This window comes from Delphinapterus leucas, chromosome 1, assembly GCF_059928025.1.
Source record: "Delphinapterus leucas isolate spDelLeu-1000000601 "Yukka" chromosome 1, BTC_Dleu_Yukka2, whole genome shotgun sequence".
Lineage (NCBI taxonomy): Eukaryota > Metazoa > Chordata > Mammalia > Artiodactyla > Monodontidae > Delphinapterus > Delphinapterus leucas.
The window spans coordinates 80742913-80769255 of NC_143129.1; the positions used below are offsets into that span (position 1 = coordinate 80742913).

General features: G+C 46.2%; 1 protein-coding gene across 1 annotated transcript; it reads right to left on the reverse strand.

The window, feature by feature from the left end:
* Positions 1-1800: 1800 nt before the first annotated feature.
* TCHH (trichohyalin) lies at positions 1801-5391 on the reverse strand. The gene is made up of 2 exons (XM_089915335.1): positions 5284-5391; positions 1801-4036 (listed from the first exon to the last, which is right to left on the reverse strand). The coding sequence occupies exon 2, from the start codon at positions 4011-4013 to the stop codon at positions 2247-2249; it is 1767 nt and encodes a 588-aa protein (XP_089771461.1). The 5' UTR covers positions 4014-4036; positions 5284-5391; the 3' UTR covers positions 1801-2246.
* Positions 5392-26343: the final 20952 nt, after the last annotated feature.

Below are 26343 nucleotides of genomic sequence, written 5' to 3' on the forward strand. Positions count from 1 at the left end.
ATACCGTTTTGTTAATTATAATAATAAATGTGCTATGCTAATGTAAGATGTTAATAATAAGGGAAACTGGGTGTGAAGTGTATGGTAACTCTTTTTACTGTCTTCTTGACTTTTTCGTAAATTGGAAACTGTTCTAAAGAAGGGTCTATTACACCTACTACTATATGTAAAATAGATATACAACAAGGATTTGCTGCATAGCATATGGAACTATATTCAATATCTTGTAATAACCTATAATGGAAAAGAATCTGAAGTTGTACAGCTGAAACTAACACGATATTGTAAATCAACTATAGTTAAATAAACAAATTGAAAAAGAAAATAACAGAAAAATAAGGTCTACGAAAAAATCAAAACCTAAGACTTCAAAAAACTTTGCACATATTCTGGGTGTTTCTGATTACTTCTCACTGTGCCCCCAATCTTCCCAACCAGTTCTACTCAGACTTCCTTTTAACTCTTGTCCTGTTAGGAGGACTTGAGCCTTCATTCTCATCCTCTGAATAATGAGAGCCGCTGACAAGCATTAACTCAAGGAGTGAAGTAGTTGGATCAGAATTCTAAGTAGGACGCCCTGTCCTCTGTGTGATGGGTGGATTGCAGGGTGTGTGGAGACAGGGAGCAAAGGAGAACAGCTTGAGGGCCATTGCAATAGTTCAGGTGAGAAATGACCTCAGTCAAAGCTTGGGAGGTGTGGGTAAGCATAGCAAGGACTTGGTCTCTGGTAAAGAGTAGGGAAGCAAAGGAAAGGAGTGGAGAATGATGTGTTGTCTCTGGCTTCGGTGAATGCAGAGAAGGTATCATCACCCGAGAGAGAGAATACCTAAGGAGGAATGAGAGTGGGTGTCCCTGGAGTTGGGTGGGCAGTAAGAGATACTAAGTGCCCTTCAACCTATTGACTTTGGGTGCCTATGGCAGTCTCCAAAGGGATGTCCCTGACATATGCTCATGGCTGTGATGAAATAGCTCTGGGTAACTTGAGACAACCTGCCTGAGATGATGTGGTTAAATAGTTAGAGCCAGGTGATTCCCAGGAAGGAGAGAGCCCCCACGTCCTGATGTGATTGATGGCAGGAAAGGCTACAGAAATGTCAGGGAGGGTAACCAGTGCAATGACCTTGGATCTGTATTTGTCCAGGCTATTCAGCACTTTGGCTTCCATGATTCCAGCTGGCCCAACCTTTACTTCCTTTAGTGACACTGTCACTTTCTCCTTCAGAGACCAGTCCCAGGAGTCTCTCCTCTCCCCATCTTGCCCAGTTCTGCTTCTTTGCTTTCCTAAAGTCTTCCTTAACCCTGGAGGCAGTTAGTAAGACTCTTGGAAACCAAGAGGACATTCTATGGAGAGAAAACCTGGGCAGGGACCAGAACCCAGGTGGAGCCTCCACTCCCTCCCCGTGCCTTTGGCCATGGGCTAGGATTGGGCTCCGTGGCTATAATGTAAAGCAGTGTTGAACTGAGATGAATAGATCCTCTTCCCCCAACCAGAATAACCTATCTCCTCTTCATGACTGCCAAGTGCTACTTTCAGGTGCATGAACGAAGTTGTTTCATGACGGCTAAGTGCTCCTTTCAGGTGCATGAATGAAGTTGTTTTGTTTTCTTTTGGTGTTGTTGTGATCTCATTTTTAGAAGCCGTTGAATGTATTGAATGGTTTGGGGAGCAGAATTAAAAAGGGGTCAAAATGTCTGTCCTCCTTTGGAAATTGGCCAAGAGTCATTTGCAACCATTAATCCCCACACAGGTTTTTATACGGTGAGCGACAGAGGGTAAGAAGCCAAAGAGCATACAGGATCCCAGGTCTTCCAGCATTTATTCTGTATTATTGTACACAATCACAGATTCAACAGTAGTAGTGGGGATGCAGTGAGAGTTGCTGTAGCCACTGTCTCTTCAAGCAGAGGCTCTGGCCACCTGAGGTTGGGATTGGGCTCATCAGGGGTGGGTGCTGGGCAATAGCTCCCCTCCCCGCCAAGCCCTATCCAAGGGACATGCAGAAGGACAGGGTCAGGCGGGTTCACAGATAAGGTGGGCCACCCAGGCTGGGGAGTGGAGGTAAGCCAGGCCACTGGCTCTCTCTTCACTTGTGTGGGATTTCCAGGGGCCTCTGGGACCCTAGGGGTGGTTACTTATATTTGGGGGACACTACACCTCCTGCTTCTTTAGGGGGCAAGACTTCTCCCTTCAGTGGCTGGACTGGGTTGCTCTCTTGGACCTGGCCAGGAATTAGGACAAGCAGAGGTTACTTCAGCAACCCCTCCTGCTGCTTCAGCTGCTGCTCCCCTTTCTTTTCCAGTTGCTCATCTTTCTTTGTTAGCTCTTGATCCAGCCGCTGGCCCAAGACCTTCTTCTCCTGTTTCAGCTGTTGCACATGCTTTCCTGGCTCCTGTGACTCTTTCTGCTGCTGCTGGTCCACATGCTTTCCTGGCTCCTGTGACTCTTTCTGCTGCTGCTGGTCCACATGCTTTCCTGGCTCCTGTGACTCTTTCTGCTGCTGTTCTACATGCTTTCCTGGCTCCTGTGACTCTTTCTGTTGCTGCTGCTGGTCCACATGCTTTCCTGGCTTCTGTGACTCTTTCTGCTGCTGCTGCTGGTCCACATGCTTTCCTGGCTCCTGTGACTCTTTCTGCTGCTGCTGCTGTTCTACATGCTTTCCTGGCTCCTGTGTCTCTTTCTGCTGCTGCTGCTGGTCCACATGCTTTACTGGCTTCTGTGACTCTTGCTGCTGCTGCTGCTGGTCCACATGCTTTACTGGCTCCTGTGACTCTTTCTGCTGCTGCTGCTGGTCCACATGCTTAACTGGCTTCTGTGACTCTTTCTGCTGCTGCTGCTGGTCCACATGCTTTCCTGGCTCCTCTGAATCTTTCTGCTGCTGCTGCTGGTCCACATGCTTTACTGGCTCCTGTGACTCTTTCTGCTGCTGCTGCTGGTCCACATGTTTTACTGGCTTCTGTGACTCTTTCTGCTGCTGCTGCTGGTCCACATGCTTTCCTGGCTCCTGTGACTCTTTCTGCTGCTGCTGCTGGTCCACATGCTTTCCTGGCTCCTGTGACTCTTTCTGCTGCTGCTGCTGGTCCACATGCTTTACTGGCTCCTTTGACTCTTTCTGCTGCTGCTGCTGGTCCACATGCTTTACTGGCTCCTTTGACTCTTTCTGCTGCTGCTGCTGGTCCACATGCTTTACTGGCTTCTGTGACTCTTTCTGCTGCTGCTGCTGGTCCACATGCTTTACTGGCTCCTGTGGCTCTTTCTGCTGCTGCTGCTGGTCCACATGCTTTACTGTCTCCTGTGACTCTTTCTGCTTCTGCTGCTGGTCCACATGCTTTCCTGGCTCCTGTGACTCTTTCTGCTGCTGCTGCTGGTCCACATGCTTTACTGGCTTCTGTGACTCTTTCTTCTGCTGCTGCTGGTCCACATGCTTTACTGGCTTCTGTGACTCTTTCTGCTGCTGCTGCTGGTCCACATGCTTTCCTGGCTCCTGTGACTCTTTCTGCTGCTGGTCCACATGCTTTCCTGGCTTCTGTGACTCTTGCTGCTGCTGCTGGTCCACATGCTTTCCTGGCTTCTGTGTCTCTTTCTGCTGCTGCTCCTGGTCTACATGCTTTCCTGGCTCCTGTGATTCTTGCTGCTGCTGCTCGTCCACATGCTTTCCTGGCTTCTGTGTCTCTTTCTGCTGCTGCTGCTGGTCAACATGCTTTCCTGCCTCCTGTGACTCTTGCTGCTGCTGCTGCTGTTGCTGCTGCTGCTGCTGTTCCTGCTGCTGTGGCTCCTGTTGCCGTGGCTCAAACTCTTTCTTGGGCACCTCCTTCACAGGGGTTGTGTGTTTCTTCCCGAGCTCCATGGGATCCTTCCCTGGGATCTCCGAGGATACCTTCTGGAATGGGGCAGGCAGTGGAGTTGGCTGCTTCACTTGCTCCTGCTGGATGTTGGTGGGAGGAGAAACAGGCTTGAGGGACTGCTTACTGGGGGCAGGGGGCAAGGTCACTGGCAGAGTACGTTGCTGGGACATCTTGGAAGCTGCTTTAGGTCAACCTGAAAATCAGGATGGGTCAGAGGGTTAATTGAAGGCGAGGAAGTAGATGAACCCCTGGAAATATGCAGCAGCGCCTGGTTTCTCAGCATCCCCTCTTCCCTTGGGTGGGGGTACTCTCCCACCCACGCTGGGCTATCATTCCCCAGAAGCAGCAGAGTGAAGGGTAGGAATGGAGAGGGGCAGGGAAAGGCCCTCCTGGGAGCCTCTTGTTCCCAAGAGACAACAAAGAGGACTCTCCAGAGGTGCTCTGCAAAGGTGGGCTGGGTACCACTTCACCTCCTGCTCTTGCCTATCCTTGTATCTCCCTTGTTTCTGACCTTCATGTACAAAGAAGAGAGGTGAGCTCTGGGATTATGACAGGAAGAGGGAAGGTGTCAGGAAAAGAAAGGTCTCCTGGAGAACTCCCGAGTCCTGGAAAATCAGTAGCCCATCCCGAGAGGATCTGAGAGGTGAGGGTGCACGCCCTGGACTGGAGTCACATGACATGATCTCAGCTTAAATCTCCCAGTGAAATGCTGTGTGGTTCTGGGAAAGTCATTTAGCCCCTCTGGACCTCAGGTTTCTCCTCTGTAAAATGAACAGATTGGCCTATTCAGCTCCAGAGCTGCTTTCTCTCCTGACCATCTGAGCTTTAGCTGGTGCTGGTGGGAGGGGGCTGCAAGGTTGCTGAGAGCTGGAGTTGGTTCTTTCAAGTCTCCTACTTCTAAGCTGGGTTTCCCTGTCCCTGCTCAGCCTGGGTTCTCCAAATAGAAAGTGTTCCCCATGCTGCATTTCTCCCTTTGGTAGCACAGCCAAGAGTTACAAGCATGTCCCCGGACACACTGCCTCCATAAAGAAGGCAAAATCACAGTCAGCCCCAATCAATCAGTTTTAGGAGAGAAACTGGCCATATTTCCCCTTTTTCCCCATCTTACTCCTCTCTCTGTCTCTTTCTATTTCTCAGTCTCTCTGCCTCTCTGTCTCTCTGCCTTTCTGTCTCTCTCTCTCTCTCTCTCTCTCTCTCTCTCTCTCTCAAATACGGTCCCAAGAAAGTATGGGGTAGGAGGAGATTGCTGTCTGTTCTGTGTTTCCATACCATGGCACCTAGCCCTCAGCACAGTGACCTGAGCCCTCCAAGAAGGACAGTAGTCCTGTTGAATCCAGCACACAAATGATACCTACACCCACCTGGCTGGCCACCCCCAGCCATGTTCTGGCCTGTGGGAGACCCCTGGTCCCAACCTTGGTTCTGCCAGCTAACACTTACCTGACTCACAGTGAGGATGGCTGCAGAAGCTTCTAGTGGAACACTGAGCCGAGCAGGGGCCGGGGTGCCCTTTATACTGTTCCTCAGCCTCGCCTCTTTCCCAAGGTGAAGGAGATGGGCTGGTTTCACCACTCCTGTTGGTCTACTTCCTCTAGCCCCTTCCTGACTCATCATAGGAACCTTAAGCAAAAAACCCCTCAGGGCCCCTTTTCGCAGGACACACAGCTCCTGCCTGGCCAGAGGGCTCCGGGGGCTCATTCACTCCTGTGATACTCGCGACCTGGGCACAGGGAGGTGAGTGAGGCATCTCAGGAACCTGGTCCCCTTTTCCTCTTGTTTTGTGACCTCAGCCAAGCTTTTCTTCTGAATCTCAGTTTCTCCACCTATAAAATGTGTTTTTCCTCATTGTTAGGCTGTGGGATTCATTTCCAAGGCCACAGAATAGAAAGTTATATGTCTTTCTGGGATGTCCACTCTGGAGATGTTGTGTAAAGGTGGGAGGAATCACTTCTCATGAAGGGATGGGGCTGTTGGGGGATTCTCTTGGCCACTAGTCCACAACCCATCTGCTCTCAAGACACATCTATAACTCTATTCTGTGTGGAAATAAACTGTTTCCTGGGATGTGGTAGGGTTGAGTCTGACAACTTTAGGCCCAAAAAGTCAAGCAGAAGACTTCGCAGGGGCTACCATGTGCTAGAGGCTATCCAGACCCTATGCTGAAGGCTGTAGTTACAGAAGTTTCCAAGAATGCCATGCTCACCAAAACTCCAAGGCATGGACCATTCTAAGTCTTTAATATATAAATAAATAAATATATATATATATATATATATATAAAATAAATATATAATACATAAAAATTAAATAATAAGAATTGCTTCTTATGGTGATAAAACAAACATTTCATACAATGTTTTGGGGAAGTGCATGAAGTTTTGAAAGCAAAACTAGATCATCCATTACTTTCTCTAAACTACTCTCTAAAAATAGCTTAAGCCCGCTCTCAGAGTGGGGATTAGAGCTTGCGTGTCCCTCCCCGGTGCTGATGATGACCTAACACTCCTGGAATACAATCCAAACCACTGCCTCAGGTTCAAGGACCCTCGCTGAGGGTCCTCAGTTACTAGGACAAGCCCAGTGCTCTCCACCTCTGGGGGCTCTCTGTGTCTTTCAGCTTCACTGTAAATGTGGGGACCTGCCAGAGAGCCTCCCTGAGACCCCATCTAGAGAGTTTTTCCCTGGTTCGCTTCATTTCACTAAGAACAATTGAGGGCCCTTTTATATGCTTTTGCTCGCTTGTTTATTTCCCATGTCTCCCATTGGAAAATAAGCTCTAAAAGGCAGGAGTTTTGCCGGGTGTGTTTTCCACTATGTCCCCAAAACCTGTCATAACCGTCGAATGTAATCAGTGCTCTATAAACATTTGTTGAAGGAATGAAAGCGCAGTGCATCTCACCACCTGGAGACAATTACCATTGAGCATTTTAGTGGTGGGTGTGTGTGTGTGTGTGTGTAAACAAAACTGAACTGTGACTTGCCTTTCTTTTTAATGATTGGTTAATAGCTTATTTTATGAACATCATTTGAACTCTCTTCTTCACAACCTAATCAAAAAAGAAATATTAGAATAATATCAAGGAAAATACTCATTTCTGGGGTTAACTTTGAGATTCATTCTGATTTCCCCATAGTTTTCCTCACAGGCACCTCCCTCCCAGCCCCAAATAGATCTATTTATGGTGCTAATTTTGCCATGCTCCTGAGGCTTAGTCTGGAAAGACAGATGGAGGGACTCCTGCCTCCAGAATACTACCCTCTGCTCATGCCCTCTCTGGTCCCTGAGCCCACCTGGGACCTCACATGTTCTCCGCCTTAGCACGGGGATGGCCATCTTCTGGGGCTGGGAAAGCCCTCTCCACCTTGCCCCCTGCCATCCCCCTCCCCCATGCAAAACCAACCCTGTATCCTCACACATGGGCACCCATGCCCTGTGCTCCGCTGCTGACATCACACAGGAGGAATCTGCCCCTCCGCAGCTCATTACAGTCAGTCCCAGGTAGCCACACTGGTCTTATGGGTTTCCAGGGGCTAGTACCTGCCAGATCTACCTCCCGCCCTCTGATTCATAGCATAATGAGAACTTTGCAGGGAAGACAGTGTGTGTGAGTCTTTGGTCACTGGGCAAAGCTAGGGTGTGGTGAGGAGGGTGAAGCATGGAGCTGACGTGTGTGTGTGCAGGGGAGGGGTTGGAGGCGCCCCAGCCTTTTAGGGGCTCAGAGGCCCCATGCTCTGCCCTCAGGTTGCCCCATCTGGGGCACAGACAGGCATGTGTACAAGGGAGATCCTCTCGGTGTCTGTGCAAGTGAACCCACAGGCCCGCATGAAGAGGCCGGGTAACTGTCCATCCCCCACCCAGTGTAATGAGGATGAGCTCATATCCCGTGACACATGGAGAGGCCCTGACGCCAGCTCATCCCCAGCTCAAAGAGGCCCCAGCTCTTTCTCTTGCAGAGCTAGAAACTCTCCAAAAGAAACAACCTTCTTGAACTGTTGCTTAGCTGTGGGGGCAGGAGGAATGGGTCACGAATTTCACTTCCTGGGGGATGTGAATGGATGAGGACAGCTCTTTGTAAGGGACGGGATGAGGGCAGATGGTCCTGAGAGGCAGACTTGGACCAGGAGGTCTCATGTTACCACCTTGGGTCACCATGACTAAGCTGTTTCCCGAAGAGGCAATACCTCCATCCTCTGAGGCCGCTAACTTCCTCTCCATCCCCTGAGGCCTCCTCCTCTGCTCAGCGCACTGTTGCCTACATCACCTAGCAACGTGCAGCCCGCACTGGTCACCTTCCCACAGGCCCAGAATCCTCCCTCTCCTCCTCCATGGCCTCCTGAACCTGACCTCCGTGCCTCATTTGTCTTTTATGCCCGTCTGCTGCTCCAAGAAGGGAGAGAAGACCAAGAAAGGGCCAAGAGGCTGATTCTTCCTCTCCGGCCTCCTGGGTTGGCCTGTCTGATGTGCCCTGGTTGCCTTCCTTATGTCTTCCTCTGGCTTCCCCTCCTTGGTCTATGGAGTTACTGGTTCCCAATTTCAGTCCCCATCGCTGGCTCTTGTTTGTGAATCTGATCCCTGTGGAGGGTCAGTCACAGTTCTGCCCCTGGTGCAAAAAGTGGGGCAAAGCCAGGAAAGTTTATCAGTAGCAGAGAAAAGGAGCTGTTCAGTGTCCTCTCCTCCAGCTGGCAGGATGCCCTCCCCTGGGGCTCCCTGGGAAATCACATTCTGGGCAACATAAGAGTACTATACAGAGGATTGGCATCACCTGATCCTGGAGAAGAGGCTTTCACCAAGAGGAGTTAATTGCCTTGCTGGGGTCCTGCTCAGCCCCAGTGTGGCCCTTTTCTAGCCTCATCTGTTCTTTGTATTTGTGCACTGTTTGACTGTCATTAAGCTGTCTAACTGCTCCAGGCATCCAGATGGGTCTGTCTGGTGTAGAGTATCAAATAGTGCCTCTTCCTTCTTCCCTAAAACGTGCCTCCCTGCTTACTCTCTGCATCAAACCAGGCTACAATGCAGAGTCAAGGCGAGTCTTGGTCTCTGGGGCCCCAGTTGGGTCAGTGTACTGGGGAGGGCCTTGGCTACCACCCCAACCTCCCAGGGAGTTACAACCCCTGACCTCAGAAAGCCCCAGATTTAGGGGGACACGGCTCCCGTTCCCAGGAAGCTCCCATCTGATGGGAAGACAGGTACAGGAACAGAGCGATGGGTATGATTCAATGCCATGCCACATGAGCACACAACTAACTGGCCTAGGCATGGGTGCAGGGGTGAACAGGCCAGGGCTGTGAGTCTCCCTGGGGAGAAGGCAAAGGAGGCAAAGCTTCAAAGCCTACTGTTAACCAGACATGGTGCTAAACAAGCCTCATCCACTATCTCATTTAACCCTCTGCACTTCACAGACGAGAAGCTGAGGCTCAGAGCAGGGGTCCCCCAGCCAGCAAGTGGAGCAAGCGTGGGTGTGTCTGCTCCCAGGCCAACTTCTCCACCAGGGAAGGCAGAGATGTCCATCAAGTGCAATAGATACCGGAGATACCGGAGAAGCAGCGTCCAGGGTTGCCACAGAGGAAGATTGAAGAGCTACAAACCAGAAGACGCCTGAGCTGGAAACTGCAGGAGTGGCCGAAAAGTTACTTTCCTGCCACTCAGGTTTTACTAGAAAGCCTGCTTGGAGTGGGGTGTAGGGGGGAGGGCAGGAAGGAGAGAGAGAAGTCAGAAGCCTTTAGGGGAGAAAGGCGAGCCCAGGTCTTCCTCTTACAGGCAAGTCCTTGCGTGCTCGGCTATAGCCTTGCCTTTTCTCTCCCCTGTGGTCCAGCCTCCAGTACTTCTGGGAGCCTCAGGCCCCAGGCACCACCAAACCAGCTCCTTTCCCAGCTTAAGATCCACATCTGAGAAAGCTGGTGCTGGAGGAGCCTTCACGGTCATCAAGTTCAACCCTGGCTTCACGAAGGATGACACAGTCTAGAGACGGGAAGGAAGGGCAGAGATCACACAGCGGGTCAGTGGCAGGTCCCAGCCAGTTCCAGATCTCCTCATCTCCTGAGTTCACCTTTACTCACCTCTGTGCTTCTGTGCTGGAAGTCCCTTTATCACCTTCTGCCTTATTGATCTTTTGTCCATTGAGAGCAGATTGAGAGCTTCCCGTGTGCCTGTGTTCCAGACACTTAGGGGTACAGCCTTGAACAAAACAGGTGAAAGTCCCCACCCTCCTAAAATTTTCATTCCAGTGTGGGAGGCAGGTGGCAAGTGAAATAAACACATACCTGGAATATAAAGCATGTTAGAAATACTGTGTAGAAAAATAGGGCAAAGAAGAGGTTTATGGAGCTCTCAGGGAGGGGACGTTGTGTATTTTAAATGGAGTAGTCAAGAAAGGCCTACAGCAAGAACCTGAAGGAATGAGGTCAAGGTGAGGATAAGTGAGGGGAGAGGGAACAGCAGGGGCCATGTCCCTAAGGCATGTTCTGAAACCAGGAAGGAGGCCAGTATAGCTGGGCATGTGCGAATGAGGGAAACAGCTGTCAGAGGTGAGGGTGGAGGAGTGGGTGATGCCAGGCAGTGGGAGAAATCATGCAGCAACTTGGGCTTTTACAGTGAATGAGATGAGAAGCCACTGCAGAGTACTGCACAGAGGATTGGCATCATCTGACTTACTTTAAAACGATCTCTCTGGCAAGGGTGGAAGCAGGTAGAACTGTAAGAGGCAACCACAGCCACATAGTAGCTGCTTAGAACTCGGGTAACAGTAGCAGAGGCAGGGAGAAGTGGTCAGATTATAGATATGCTTTGACAATAGAATCAGTAATACTCACTAACAGATTAGATGTGAGGTATAGGCGAGAGCAAACAATGACTCAAAAATTCTTGGCCTGAATGAATGACTAAGGATGGAGCTGCCATTTAACAGATATAGAGAAGACCACAGGAGGGGCTGGCTTTGTGGGAAAAATCAACAGTGAGCTTTGTGACGTGTTAAGTTTGAGATACCCATGAGACACACCCAAGTAGAATTGTCAAGTAGGCAGTTAGATATACTAGTGGAGTTCGGAGGAAGGTTCATGCTGTAGACATAAATTTGGAAATCATCAGTGTATTAATGGCATGTGAAGTCATGAGCCAGGATGAGGTCATCAAGGGAATGAATACAGATAGTAAAGAGAAGAGGTTCAAGGACCATCCCCTGAATTACTCCAGTGTCAAGGGGTCAGATGAGAAGGACCAAGTCAAGAAAACTGGGACAAACTGAGAAGGAGCAGGTAAGAAACCCATCAGGAGAACAGGGTATCACGGAAGACAAGTGGAGACGTTGAGGAGAAGGGATGAACAATTGGAGGAAATGCTGTAAAGATGAGGACCAAGAACACCCATTGGGCTGGGCAACATGGAGTCCATTGGAGACCTTGACAAAGGCAGTCAAGGGCAGAGGTGAAGATGAAAGCCAGACTGCAATGACTTCAAGAGCGAATGAGAAGAGAGGGCTTGGGACAGTGAGAATAGACAGCATTTTCAAAAAGTCTTATAGGAAAGAGAAGCAGATAAATGGGAGAATAGCCAGTGCTGATTCCCTTCCTCCAGCATCTTCTAAACTCTGCTCATGACTCTACCCTTCCTCTGCTGGGAAGTTGTCACTGACAGACCAAAGTCCACGAGACCCTGACAGCTCTACAGCCCATGCTCATTTCAACCCCATCTTCCCACTCCTCTGCTCCTGCCTGTGGAGGTTCGGATCCAGGCTGGGACTTTCCCACTTCTTCTCTGTTCCTGGAGACCTCTTCTGCAAATATCTCCATGACTTACTTCTGCACCTCATTCAGACCTCTACTCGAAATGTCACTTCCCTGAGATGGCCCCTCCAGCCACCCTATCTAAAATAGACCGCTCACTCCAACATGCTATTTATCTCATTAGAGTGCTCGTCGTCATTTGAACTTATGGTTTTTATTTGTGTTCTTGCTTCGCTAGAATGTAAGTTCATGAGAGGAGAGCTCTTTACTGTATTAATTTCTCGACTTTCCCAATACTTAGGACTGTACTTGGCACATGGTCTCCTCAACATGTCCAATATGTCTGTCACCTATGTAAATACTTCTGGAAGGAATGTCTACTCATGTTTAAAAGATGTAACTGTGTTTTCCCATAAATAAATTTAACGTCTAATATCTAGTCACTGTTCTTGATGAGAGAAAACTTAATGCATTCAAGTCCTGATAAGCTCAGTCAACTCTGGCTTAACCTCAGGCAAGGTAAGATCCCCTCTTCCATTCCTTCTCCTCTTACCCCTCAGATTATTTTAAGACTGCTTTCTGGAAAGTATAAGATTTTAGATCTGTGCCATGAATCCCAAAAGCCTGCTTAGAAACTTAATTTTTGTTTTGAAGATCCAGCCGTAGACCCTCCTCTGGGGTCTGTGCTGCTGACAAGATGGAAGACGGCTCCTCAGGGAGTCTTGTGTGAGAGAAAGGATGGGATTAAAATATTCCAAAATTTCACCCCCCTACATAGTCTCTCCTTCTTTGTAGCAGTAGTGATCATGTGACTTTGTAAACATTCCTTCCTCCACATTCATAGTCTCAAGCTTTAGAGAGCAAAACCAGGACCCCATTTTTCCTCCTGCGTCTGCCCTGGCGCTTTTTGGTGGTATTTCTGTGCTTAGAGTTTCATTTCTCCTCTCCCTGCCTCCAGCCTTAGCAATACAGGAATTCCAGCCATCCTCTGCCCCTGCCTCTAAGTCGTTCCAAGCAGCAGGTGGATCTAACTGGCCATGAGGCCAAACAAAAGTGTGAAATCTGCATTTAGGGATGAGACTAGGAGAGACAGTCCTGGCATCCCTGCAGGCACTGAGGGCTAATAGAGCCAAGCCAGCCCCAGCCCTTCTGGAGGGTCTGTGCTATGCCCACCTCCAGGAGGCAAGAAAGATGACGGGGGCTGGAGCCAGGGTAAGTATAGTATTATTTTAACTGGGGAAGGAGGAGCATTCAGTCTGGCTGAGGTTCAAGGAGCCCCATCTTCCATGCTTAACTTGCCATTGCAGCTTCCTGGGTCTCACATAGTACAAGCATCTCTGGTGTGTGCAGCAGGATATCAGAGTTTAAAAATTCAGTTTGTAATTTTTGTCCATGACTCCTAAATGTAACCCAACCACTTCATCCAATGCTCAATCAAGCAAACAGCAATTGATCTAGTGTTGAGTGGAGGGGAGAGGAAACATTTAAGTCTCCCCAGTTTGCACCTTCCTAACCTGAGTTTTCTGCCATTGAAATGGTTCCTCTTTTTTCCAGCTTTATTGAGATATAATTGATAAAAATCATGTAAGTTTAAGTTATACAATGTGATGCTTTGATACACGTATATATTACAAAGTAATTACCACGATAAGGTTAGTTAACATATTTATCGCATAATTACCATTTGTTTGTGTGTATGGTAAGAACATTTAAGATCTACTCTCTTAGCAGCTTTCAAATAAATAAGACAATATTGTTGCTTACAGTCACCATTTTGTACATTAAATTCCCAGAGCTTATTTACCTTATAAATAGTGGTTTCTACCCCTATTCCCTCCCCCATCTGCCCCCACCCAGTCCCTGGCAACCACCACTTCACTCTGTCTCAATGAGGCTTTTTTTTTTTTTAAGATTCCACACATAAGTGAGAAAGTATAGTATTTGTCTTTCTGTCTGACTTATCTCACTTAGAAAAGATCCAAAATGAAATACAGAAAGACAATTTTAAAAGAAAAGGAACAATGCTTCAGTGAGCTGTGGGAAAATATCAAGCAGCCTAGTACAAGCATAGCTGAAGTCCCTGAAAGATGGAGTACAAGGGCAATTACTGAAATGTTTACAAACCGGGGTGGGGGGCTCTATACAGGTACAAAAATATTAGTGAACTCAAGCACAAGAAATGTGAAACAAATTATATTATCACATCAAAATAAAATTGCTTCTAGCAAGTGATAAAGAAAATGATCACAAAAAACAGCACAGAAAAAGACACATTGCACAAGGAAGGTCATATTACAGAGGGAAAAAGAGTAAGAACAAATTGCTCACTCTTCACAATGCAAGCCAGAAAATAGCAGAGCAAGTGTACTGGAAGAGACACTATATATACATTGGAATTCTATATTCAGTAAAATATCTTTATAAAATGAAGACTTTGTCAAACATTTCAAAGCTGAAATAATTTAACACCAGAAGACTCTGTACTCTAAGAAATGTTAAAGGTAATCCTTCATGGGCTTCCCTGGTGGCGCAGTGGTTGAGTCCGCCTGCCGATGCAGGGGACGCGGGTTCGTGCCCCGGTCTGGGAGGATCCCACATGCCACGGAGCGGCTGGGCCCGTGAGCCATGGCCGCTGAGCCTGCGCGTCCGGAGCCTGTGCTCCACAACGCGAGAGGCCACAACAGTGAGAGGCCCGCGTACCGCAAAAAAAAAAAAAAAAGGTAATCCTTCAGGATGAATAGGAGTGATATAAAATGGAATTATAGATCCACACAAAGGAAGAAAGAGCACTCTACCTGGATAAAAACAAAAGACTTTTGCTTACTATTTAAACCTACTTGGAGAATAAATAATTATTTAAAGCAAAATTGATAGCAATGTATTATGAGGTTTTTAACATATGTAAAAGAAAAGTGTATCACACCAAAGCACAAAGGTCAGAAGGAAAGAAAGGGAAGAATATTGTTTATAGGTTCTTAGACTGCAAGTGAAGTGGTGTAATATGAAGGGAAGCTATCCTAAGTGAAGGATGGGTCTGTACAACACAGTTTAACCACCAAAGTCACACAAAGAGTTACAGAGTAAGTCAACAAAGGAGCTGAGATGGGATTGTATAAAAGACTCAGTGGAAAGGAAAAACAAAGGCAAAAGAAAACAGAACATAGGTGAGACATAGCAAACAAATAGTAAGATGGTAGATTTAAACTCAACCATATCAACAATCACATTAAAAGTATTGATCTCAATACTCTGATTAAAAAGCAGAGGTTATCAGATTGAATCAAAAAGACCCAAATATATATTATCTAGAAGGAACCCATTTTAAATATAAAGATGCTAATAGGGTGAAAATAAAGTGATGGAAAAAGTAATGTCTTGCTTATACCAATCAAAAGAATACTGAAGTGACTAAATTGACTTGAAAGTAGATTTTAGAGCAAAGAATATCACCAGTGACAAAGAAAGTCATTCTGTGATGATTATGAGGCAATTTATGGAGAGGATATAATAAACCCTAAATGTTTATGCATCTAATAAAAAATTTTCAAAATATATGAATCAAAACTGTTAGAGTTACAAGAAATAATAGAAGAGTTTATGGTTATCTTCAGAGATATCAACACTACTCATTTAATAATTGATAAGTGGCCATAACATCAGTAGAAATATAGAAGACTGAAATCACACTGTCACAAAAATTAACCTAATTGACACTATAGAACATTCCATGCAAAACAGATTCCACTTTCTTTTTGAGTCTACCTGGAGCATTCACCAAGATAGAGCATATTCTGGCCCATAAAACAAGTCTCAATAAGTTTAAAAGGATTCAAGTAATACAAAGTGTGTTATCTGACTACAGAGGAATAAAATTAGAAAAAACATAAAGATCTTTTAAAAATCTCCCAACATTTGGCAAAAAAAAAAAAAAACATAACTAACACATAGATCAAAGGACAACTCAAAAAGTTAGGAAGTCTTTTGATCTAGAAAGTTAAGACACAACATATAAAAAATTTTTGAAACTAGCTAAAACAGTACTGAGAGGAAAATTAATAACATTAAATGTGCATACTAGAAGAGGAAAGACTTCAAGTTAATGGCCTTGGTTTTCATGTTAAGAAACTAGAAAAGAGAAGAACAAAGTAAGCCCAGAGTAAGCAGAAGAAAGGAAATAATAAAAATCAGCTCAGACATCAGTGGAACAGAAAAGTGAAAACAACATAGAAAACCAATGAAACAAAAAGCTGATCCTTTAAGATTGATAAAATTGATGAAAACACTAGCCAGACTAAGCAGGAAAAAAAGGGAGAAGACATAAATCACCAATATCAGAAATGAAAGGACTTTCCTGGTGGCGCAGTGGTTAAGAATCCGTCTGCCAATGCAGGGGACACGGGTTCGAGCCCTGGTCCAGGAAATCCCACATGCCGCGGAGCAACTAAGCCCGTGTGCCACAGCTACTGAGCCTGTGCTCTAGCGCCGCAAGCCACAACTACTGAGCCCACATGCCACAGCTACTGAAGCCCATGCACCTAGAGCCTGTGCTCCGCAACAAGAGAAGCCACCGCAATGAGAAGCCTGTGCACCGCAACGAAGAGTAGCCCCTGCTCACCACAACTAGAGAAAGCCCACGTGCAGCAACAAAGACCCAACACAGCCAAAGATAAATAAATAAAAATAAATAAATTTTTTTAAAAAAGCAATGAAAGAGGTCACCTTGCTACAAATTCTATAGGTATTAAAAAATATTAAGGACATATTATAAAACACTTTATGCCAACAAATTCAAAAACAAATAATATGGATAAATTTCTTAAAAGAAAAAAATTAGCAAAGTTCATCCAAGAGGAAACAGATAATCTGAAAAACTCTAAATCAGTTAGAGAAATTATATTTTAAATTAAAAACTTTCCCACAAAGAAACACTGGTGAATTCTACCAAATGCCTAAGGAAGAAATATACCAAATTCTCCACAAGCTACTCCAGAAAACTGAAGAGAAGGGACTACTTCTCACTTCATAAGGACATTATTTTGACACCAAAACCAGAAAAAGACATTACAAGAAAAGTAAACTATAGACCAATATCTCTCCTTAACATAGAGGCAAAAAGGTAACAAGAATTTAGCAAATCAAACTTAAACACATGTAAAAAGGACTAACAACACAATCAAATAGGGTTTGTCTCAGGAATGCAAGGCTGTTCTAATATTCAAAAATCAATCATTATAAAGCAGAAACTAACACACCATTGTAAAGCAATTATACTCCAATAAAGATGTTAAAAAAAATCAATCAATGTAATTCACCATATTTATAGACCAAAAGAGAAAAACTGTATGATCATTTCGATAGATGCAGAAGAAAATATTTTTCAAAATTCAACATCCATTTTTTGTTAAAAACTCCCAGCAAAGTAGAAAGAGAAGGACCATCCTCAAATGGCAGCAAAAAAGAGATAAAAAGCATCCAGATTGGAAAGGAAAAAGTAAAACTCTCTTTATGCTCAGATGACCTGATCACATATATTGAAAATCTTATGGAATTTACATGAAGCTATTGAAACTAATAAGCAGTATACAAGATTATTATACAAAAATTGCATTTTCATATACTAACAATGAATAATCAGAAACTGAAATTAAAAACCCCATTTATATTATGATCAAAATAGATGAAATACCTAGGGAAAATGTGACAAAATATGTGCAAAACCTTTTCACTGAAAACTACAAAACTTAAAAAGAAATTAAAATGACCTATATAAATGGTTAGATATTCCATGTTTATGAATTGAAAGACTCAATATTGTTAAGATGTCCATCCCTCTCCAATTTAATCTACAGATTTAATTCAATCCCAGTCAAAATCTCAGCAGGCTTTCTTTTTTTTTTTTTTGTAGAAATGGACAAGTTTATTGCAAAATTCATATGGCAGTGCAAAGGACCTAGAATAGCTAAAGCAATTTCGAAAAAGAACAAAATTAGAGGACTTACATTATCTGACTTCAAGACACGTTAAAGCTATAGTAAATAAGATGAGAGTGTCAGGAAGGACAAATAGATCAGTGTAACAAAATAAGAATTTGGAGGTAAATACAAACAAATATGGTCAGTTGATTTTTGACAAAGATGCAAAGGCAATTCAGTAGAGAAAGGATCAATTGAATATCCATATATGCCCCTCCATACTGCCCCCCCAAAATAAATCCTTTGTCCAAAACTTTCACCATATACAAAAAATAACTTATAGAAGAACACATAGGAGAAAATCTTTGTGTCCTAGGATTCGGCAAAGATTTCTTAGATATGACACCCAAAGTAAGATCCATAAAAGAAAAAAAATTAATTGGATTTTGTCAAAATTAAGAACTCCTCCTCTTTGAAAGAAACTCTTTAAGAGCATGAAAAGATAAGCCACCAAAAAAAAAAAAAAAAGATAAGCCACAGACTGGGGTAAATATGTGCAGATAGCTTATCTGATAAAGGACTTATATCAAAATGTATATATATATCTTTAAAAAACTTTCAGAATTCAGTAATAAGAAACCAAACATCTCAGCAAAGTAATGGAGGAAATATTTGAACAGATAATTCACCAAGGAAGATACCTGGAGACAAATGAGCACATGGAAAGATGCTCATACCAGTAGCCATTAAGGAAATGCAAATGAAACTCAATTAACACATGTCAATTAGAATGTCTAAAAATAAAAAACTGAGCACACAAAATGTTGGCAAAGATGTGCAGCAACCAGAATTCTCACGTACTTTCAGTGGGAATGTAGAACGGCACAACCATTTTGGAAAACAGTTGGGCAATTTCTTAAAAAGTAAAACATATACCTACCGTATAACACAGTTATTCTACTCTTAGGTCTCTATCCAAGAGAAATGAAAGCATATACCCATCCAAAAACTTGTCATGAATGTTCAGGGCAGCTTTATTTGTAATAGTCAAAACCTGAAAACAATCCAAATGTCCATCAATAGATTAATGGATAGACATAATGTGGTATTATCCATAAAATGAGGGCATTTACTACCCAGCAATAAAAAAAGAATGAACAATTGATACATGCAACAACTTGTTTGAATCTCAGAGTAGTTTTGCTGAGTGAAAGAAGCCGGGCATAAGAGAATACATACTGGATGATACCACTTGTATAAAATTCTTGAAAGTTCAAACTAACTTATAGGGACCAAAAGTAGATCAGTTGTTTTCTGGAGATTGGTGGGCAGGGAGAATCATGAGGGAAGAAACACAAAAGGTCATTAGAAAAATTCTGAAGGTGATGAATATGTCAGCTGTATACCAAGAAAGCAGGAAAAAATGAAGTTTACAAGTATAGTGAATGAGGCTGATTTCTCTATTTCTACCTGCCCACCTAGATTAACAGAGGTGTGTTTTGGGGACAAATTGCTGGAGCATGGTGGCTTCTTTGGAGAGAAATAGAGACCTGGTGACAGAGAGGGAAGTTTGAGGAGAACCATGCATTGCATATCCATGATGTGTCAGATCCTATGTCAAGCACTTTAAATGAATGATCCCATTTAATTCTCATAAAAACCCTTTGAAGTAAGTACCATTACCCTCATTTTACAGATGAGGAAATGGAGCCTGAGTGGGTCCAACAACTTGCTCCACCATCGTGGAGCTGGTATTGATGCCGTAAGGCTCTGCTGCAGTGCTGTGCTGAGTCCTGGGAGCTCTATCTCTACGAAAATCTCTGGGATAAGGGAGGGGACTCACTCCTCGGCATGTGCTCTTGCTGGTTTGACCTCAAAGGTGGTGCGCAGGGGCCCAGGGGCACTGGAATTCCTGCTCTTAGGTGACTGACCGCCCCCTTTTCCTGGGACTGGAGGGATTCCTGGAACGTGGGACTTTCATTTTAAAACAAGGATGAGTCAGTCACACTAATTCTGGCTCAGCAGAGGCCTTGTACTCCTGGACTCTGGTTTTCTGGGTCCTGGGCCCTTGATGACATGCCTAGAATATTTTCTTGGACTTAGGCCGGACAAGGGAGATGGTTTCATAGGTAAAGGAGGAAACAGAGACAATTTTGTATTGCTCTTTTATTTTTGTGCTATCTAATATCAGGATCGCTAGGCAAGATGTTTCTAGCCTCTTCAACCTTCCATTTCCAGTTGGGGCCTCCCTAGGTTGGGAGGCTATGAAGGGAAATAGGGGCTTCTGGTTGGGAGGAATTGGTGGTCAATGAGAATCAGCTTTTCTAAAAGTCGGTCTAGCCTGACTCTACCAGGTGGTGGGCATGGCACCGTCCACTTGTTTGTGACAGTCTACTTGTTTGGCTGCTTCTGCCCCTGGGGACCTGATTTGGGCACCAGTTTTGGATTTTGGGACTGCTGTTGGCTTAGGGAGTTATTGTTCTGAGTTTTTGGTGCAGTGGGATCAGTCTCCTTATTAAGGCACGTGCACTCAGCCTTGGGCTCCAAACAGCAGCACGTGGGCTGAATGTAACACGGGGTCTTCGGCGGGCAGCATGGGTTTCATTTTGGTGGGCAGCTTGGGTTGCACTTTGGTTGGTCACACCTCTTCTCAAGTTTTGGAGGTCCTAGAACAAAAAGAACATTTTCAGAGGGAAAGCTGGCTGCCTGCATTCACTCCCCCCTTCTTTGACCCCCAGATACATCCATCTTCAGAGTGATGACACAGACCAGCGCTGGGAAAGCAAGGCTGGATGTTCAGAGGGAACCCAGTCCCACAGTTCTGTGCCTTCATATGGGTCAGTGTGCTGGTTCCTCACTAGGGAACCATTTTCCAGATAGAAAAGGAAAGACCGGAATACGTAAGAATTTTGCCTAAGGTCTCTTAGCTAATGAGGAAGAGTATGACCCTTGGCAGCCGAGTCTGAGTCCAGTGGCAGGCACTTCGAAAACTTCATCTCATGAATGGTTACAGCCAGCCTGAGAAGTTGGTGTTTTCACCCCATCTTACCTATGAGTGTGATTGGAGTTCAGAGATCTACCTCAGTTGCTAGTAAGTGGATTCAAGTCAGGTTCCATCCCAACCCAGAGCATGTGCTTGGTCTGGTGTCCAACGTGGTACCCAGGGACCCAGGTGCAACAGGACTCTTTCTAGGGTGACCGACTACCTTGAGACAGATGGATCTTTTGTCTTGCCCTTCCTGAAAGCATCATCCCCCCCCACGCCCCTCAGCACGTAGGAAGTGTCTGCCTTGGGGGCGTTTCCAGCAAAGGAGACAGAAAGGTCACTGCTCTTGGCATGGAGGACCGAGTTCCAGGTCTGGTTCTATGACTCCTGAGCCAGGGGGCGGGGCAGCTCTCTTCACCTCTCTGACCTTTATCTCTTCCTTTGTGTGGGGGCAGCGTTAGGGGTAAAGAGGAGACAACTGGACCTTGTAGATGTCCTCTAATTCAACCATTCAGGGCTTCTGTAATCTCCCGATTCTTCTAGGAGTAGGAAAACCCCAAACAACTCTTTCTTTGCTCCTTATCAACCCACCTACCTCCCACCCAGGAAATCCAGGAAAGTTCTCCTTAAGTCCATACGCCTAGGACTCAATATATGGCCCCTAGGGCAGCACCGCTATGGTTTCTGCCCAGTCCCTCTTATGGCACGTGGACGAAAGCCACTGGGAAGTCCCAGAGCAGGACAGAGTATCTAGAAGTGGCCCAGAGTCAGCAGGCAGAGGGACTTGGGGTGTCTTCTAGCCCAGGGCGAGACGTGGAGGAGAAGAAATGAGCAAGCACCCCGGCTGGGGGCTCATCCCACAAGTCCACACACCCACATCAGGGAGGTGCCAGGTCTGTCAGAGCCTGTCACCCGGGTGGAGGAGGATGTGTGTGGGAGTTCAAGTGACAACTGCTGAGATCAAGTTGCCACCACCCTCCAGCCTCCAGAACCCACAGATAAACCACTGGCCGAAAATGTTTTTTCTTTTTTTTTTTTGATTTTTTAAAATTTTTTCAACTGCGTAGTTTGTGGGATCATAGTTCCCCGACAAGGGATCAAACCCAGACCCCCTGCAGTGGAAGTGCAGAGTCCTAACCACTGGACCACCAGGGAAGTCCTTCCAAACTGTTTTTTTAAACTGAACCAGTTACTGCCGTGGGCTTTCCACTAGGCACACACACTTGTGTATCTGTGTGTGTGCATGTGTGCACCCACCTGTGTGTGAGTGTGTGTGTGTGTGTGTGTGTGTGTCCACGCAGAAGCACAAGAACAAGGTAGGAAGAACTTGAAGTTTATGACCATGGCTGCGTGGCTGGACCAAACAGATTTCATTGTATTTGTTCATCAGGCTTTAAAATTGGAGTCTGTGTGAATAACTCCTAAGGAGATTGCTTCTGTTCTGGCCTCAGCCCCTCCTGCCAGTGGATTCTTCCCCGTCCTCTATCCCACCCCTGCCCTGCCATCCACCACTCCCTCCCAGCCCTACTCCAAATACTCCATCCGGTGCTGAGAAAGCCATGGCTCTCATCTTTTTGTTCTTTTCTCTGTGTCGTGAGGATGGGGGGACTCCTGGGGACAGGAGTTACAACTCCCCCTCACACCAAAGGCTCCCTGAGGGTTCCCTGGGTGGGACGGAAAGCCTTACCATCCCCTTTTTGCCACTGAAGGCAGATCTGGTTCCCGGAAGGTGTGCGGGATTCTTACATTAGGTAAGAGGTAACATTCTTACATTAGGTAAGAGGAAACCTGTCCGATGACCCACTTTGCTGTAGACCCAGGGCTTCGGCTGTCTCGGATGATGGGTGTCAGGCCCATAGCTCAGCCCTTGCTTCTGGGGATCCACCTCACTCAGCTCGGGTGTGCAAGCTGGGCCCCACTGAGCTGGGCGTGGCTGACACCTCTGCCCTGCCCAGCCTCTCTCCACCTCAACTTTCAGAACCACCAGAGCCTCATCGTGGGGTTTCTCTGGGGGAAGGAGCCACTGCCATGAGCCTGAGAAGGATGTCACTGTGCTGCTTGCTGCTGGCTAAGGACAGACTGGGGTGACTACCCTTTGGGGTCCACTAGGCTGTGCATCTCCTGGGCTACAGCAGCAGGAGGGAAAGAAATCTGAGAAGGGTCACCTCACGGGGTCCCTACCATGGGTCTGCACTCTCCATACTCCCAGGTCCCTGGCAGTCTGGCTGCAGCCTCAGCTGGGTCAGGGACAGGTTCTCACCTGAGAGGCAAAAGTGACTTGTGGGGTAGGGTGTTGACCTCAATTCAGTTGTGACTCTATGCCTGCCAGTTATTCAGGAATTAATTCTGTCATCCAGGAAGAGGTCTCTGCTCAGTTTTAGGCACACGGCACTGGACCAGGACTCCTAAGGGGTGGGAGTAGGGCACAGGTGACACAGTCCCTCCCTCCAGGTCAAGAGACGCTGCAGAGAGGCTGAGGTGGCAGAGTCCTGCCCTGTCAATGCCCTGACTTGCCTGGGATGGAGGAGGAAGGAGAAGCAGGGCAAAAGGAGACACACAGATATGAAAATAGAACTCAGACATCAGCAGGAAAATGGGGAAAAAGAGGGAAGAGTTAAGGGCCATAGGAGCCTTGCTCGGTGCCTCCTCCATGGTCTTTGAAGCTGTTTGACAGAAAGTCTGTGCACTTGGGCTCCCTGGAGCCCTGGGGGCTGAGCTTGTGCATGTGCGTGTGTGCGCACACGCACGTGAGCGTGTGCAAGGAGCCTGGTATCTGGCGCAGTCTCCGTGTTGTCAGAATCTGTCCCATAAGGGGGTCAGACCTGAGACCAGGGTAGAGAAGAAGGTGGGGGTGGGAGGGAGGTGGGAAGTGGGAGAGTAGACAGTGAGCCCTTTAAAATTTTTTGTTGCTTTTCTCTGTGCATGTTTTGCTTCCTTTACAATTTCTTCTCCCTGCCTCTCTGTCTCTCTCTGTCACTGTTTTCCATTCTCTCTTTCTTTCCTCCTCTGTGTCTGTGGTTTACCTTTATCCCTCTGTAGCCAGTGCCCCTGGACTGACAGTTGGGAGCCTCCTGTCCACCAGGAAGCCCAGCATGTCAGACTCCATCCTTCCAAGTCCAGGCTGGGCTGTTTCTACAGGAGCAGTTCTCATCCCAGTGGCCAGAGGGTACCCAGAGCTCCCATCCAGGGGTTCACCTGGCTGCTTCCAGACATCCCCTCCCAGCACGTTCCCTTTGGGCAGGTCCCGGGAACAGGTCCCGATTGGGGGTGGGGTGCTGCATCAAAGATGGAGAGCATCTTAGGAATCAGTCCTGTGCACTAAAGCACAGGGAGGGAAAGGACAATGCCCTCAGGTCCCATGTGTTCTGAGCCAGTGCTCTCTCCTTTGTCTCACTGCCCTCTCCTTGACCTCTGCCCAGCAGCCCAGCCTCATCTCTAGCCACTGTTCCTTCCATGTCATCAGACTGGCCCAGAGCAGATCCCTGCTAAATTCTTCTGGCCTCTGTCTGGATCTTTGTACTGCTCTTCCCATGGCCTAGAACACCTATCCCCACACCCTCACTAAATATTACTCAAACCTGAAGTCTCAGCTTACACATCACTTGAGGAAAACAACACTGACCCGTAGGGTTTGTGGCCCTGGTATAAGCTCTTGGTGCTCCCTACACTTCTCGCTACATTCTTATCATGATTTCCCTAACTGTCCGGCTTCCCCTCTAGTCTGTTAGTTTCACGGGCACAGGCGTCCTTGCTGTCCTGCTCGCCACTGCTCTCAGCGCTTAACACAGTGTGTGCCATTATGTGGACTTCAGCACTAAGGAATGAATGAACGGATGCATGGACGGCCATGAAGGCAGGACCCATCGACAAGTTTTTTTCCGGGTTACCTGCTCTGGACACTTCTTTTTTGTCTCTTTTCAATTCGTGGTTCTCATGCTTGGCTTCCAAAAAACTGTCTTCCCTGGACTGGCAGCAGATATGCCGCTCCCTCAGCAGCCTAGTGAATCCATGACTATCAGAAGTCAAATGGTTTCTGTTCCCTCCGGATGCCAAGCTTCCGAGGTTCTGAGCCTCTGTGACCTTGTCATTCTCTCTCCCCAATATTCTGTGACTGTGACTGACTCACCAGCACCCCCTGCTGGCTGGATAGTAGGGTTCCTCTTGGTTTCTTCTCTCCTGAAGGGCACAGGCAGCTCTCGAGTAAACCCATAATGAGTTATTTGTAGTGAGGTGGATGGACCTAGAGTCTGTCATACAGAGTGAATCAGATCAGATTCACTGATCTGAAATCAGATCAGTGAAACTTTCTGAAATCAGAAAGAGAAAAACAAATACCGTATGCTAACACATATATATGGAATCTAAAAAAAAAAAAAAAAAAAAAAAGGTCACGAAGAACCTAGGGGCAAGATGGGAGTAAAGACACAGACCTACTAGAGAATGGACTTGAGGACATGGGGAGGGGGAAGGGTAAGCTGGGATGAAGTGAGAGAGTAGCATGGACATATATATACTACCAAATGTAAAATAGATAGCTAGTGGGAAGCAGCCGCATAGCACAGGGAGATCAGCTCGGTGGTTTGTGACCACCTAGAGGGGTGGGATAGTGAGGGTGGGAGGGAGGGAGACACAAGAGGGAAGAGATATGGGAACATATTATATGTATAACTGATTCACTTTGTTATAAAGCAGAAACTAACACACCATTGTAAAGCAATTATACTCCAATAAAGATGTTAAAAAAAAACATAATGGTTCGATTACCTAAGACATAAGCCTAACACACACATATGTACTGAGTGTCTACTGTCTACCAGGCTCCATCCTGAACATGAAGTGTACAAGCTCAATAGCTGACATTCTCAAAGCTCTTTTAATTCGGTGTAGAGACAGTAGACGGCGTCAGTACTGTGTGATGAGAATGATGGCAGGGGAAGCACAGGTTGCCAAGGGAGCACATGGGGTCGGGTTTGGGGTCTGGCATGCTTTCCGGAAGGAGTGATGTTTAAGCAGGGATTGGGTGGCAACGGGAGATAGAGAGTGGGACATGGAGGTGTCCTGTGTAGGGGAGAAGCTCGGTGTGGCTGCAGCACAGCGGGGAGAAAGGAGAAAGGGTGGACGCTGTACCGATGAGGGCCTTATACGCCATGGGAAAGGGTTTGGATTTAACCTGAGGACAATGAGAGCCACTGAGGGGTTCTAAACATTGGAGAAACAAGGATCCTTTGTGGGGGTAAGGACTCTATTTTATTCATTTCTAGCTCAGCATAAACACCACACCCCTCCACCTAGGGCCCTTTGCTTGTACTGGCTGGAATAGTCTCCCCAAGAGATCTTCATCACTAACTCCCTTGCTTCCTTCAAGTCTTTGCTTAAATGTGGCTTTATAAGTGAGATATTACACCCTCATCTTCCTATTTAAAATTACTATCTGCCAATAGAGACACGGATGTAGAGAACAAACATATGGACATATGGAAAGCAGGGGTGGAGGTCAGGGGTGGGATGAATTGGGAGACTGAGATTGACATGTATACACTAATATGTATAACTAATAAGAACCTGCTGTATACACAGGGAACTCCACTTCACTGTACAGTAGAAACTAACACGACATTGTAAAACAACTATACCCCCAATTAATTAATTTTAATTAATTAATTAAAATTACAATCTGCTACTCTTTCCCTCACTCCAATCACCTTTATACAGTTCTACTTTCTTTTCCTAGGTAACACTTTTTATATACGTACAATATACTCTACGTATAATTTCTTTGCTCTGTTTTTGTCTATTGTCTTTCTTCTCTCACCAAAATGTCACCTCCAAATGGGCAAAGTTTTTTTTTTTTTCGCAAGCACTCACCTCAAGCTTCTAGAA

Coding starts and splice junctions, on each gene's coding strand:
- TCHH (XM_089915335.1), bottom strand. CDS start 4,013: ATGTCCCAGCAACGTACTCTGCCAGTGACCTTGCCCCCTGCCCCCAGT.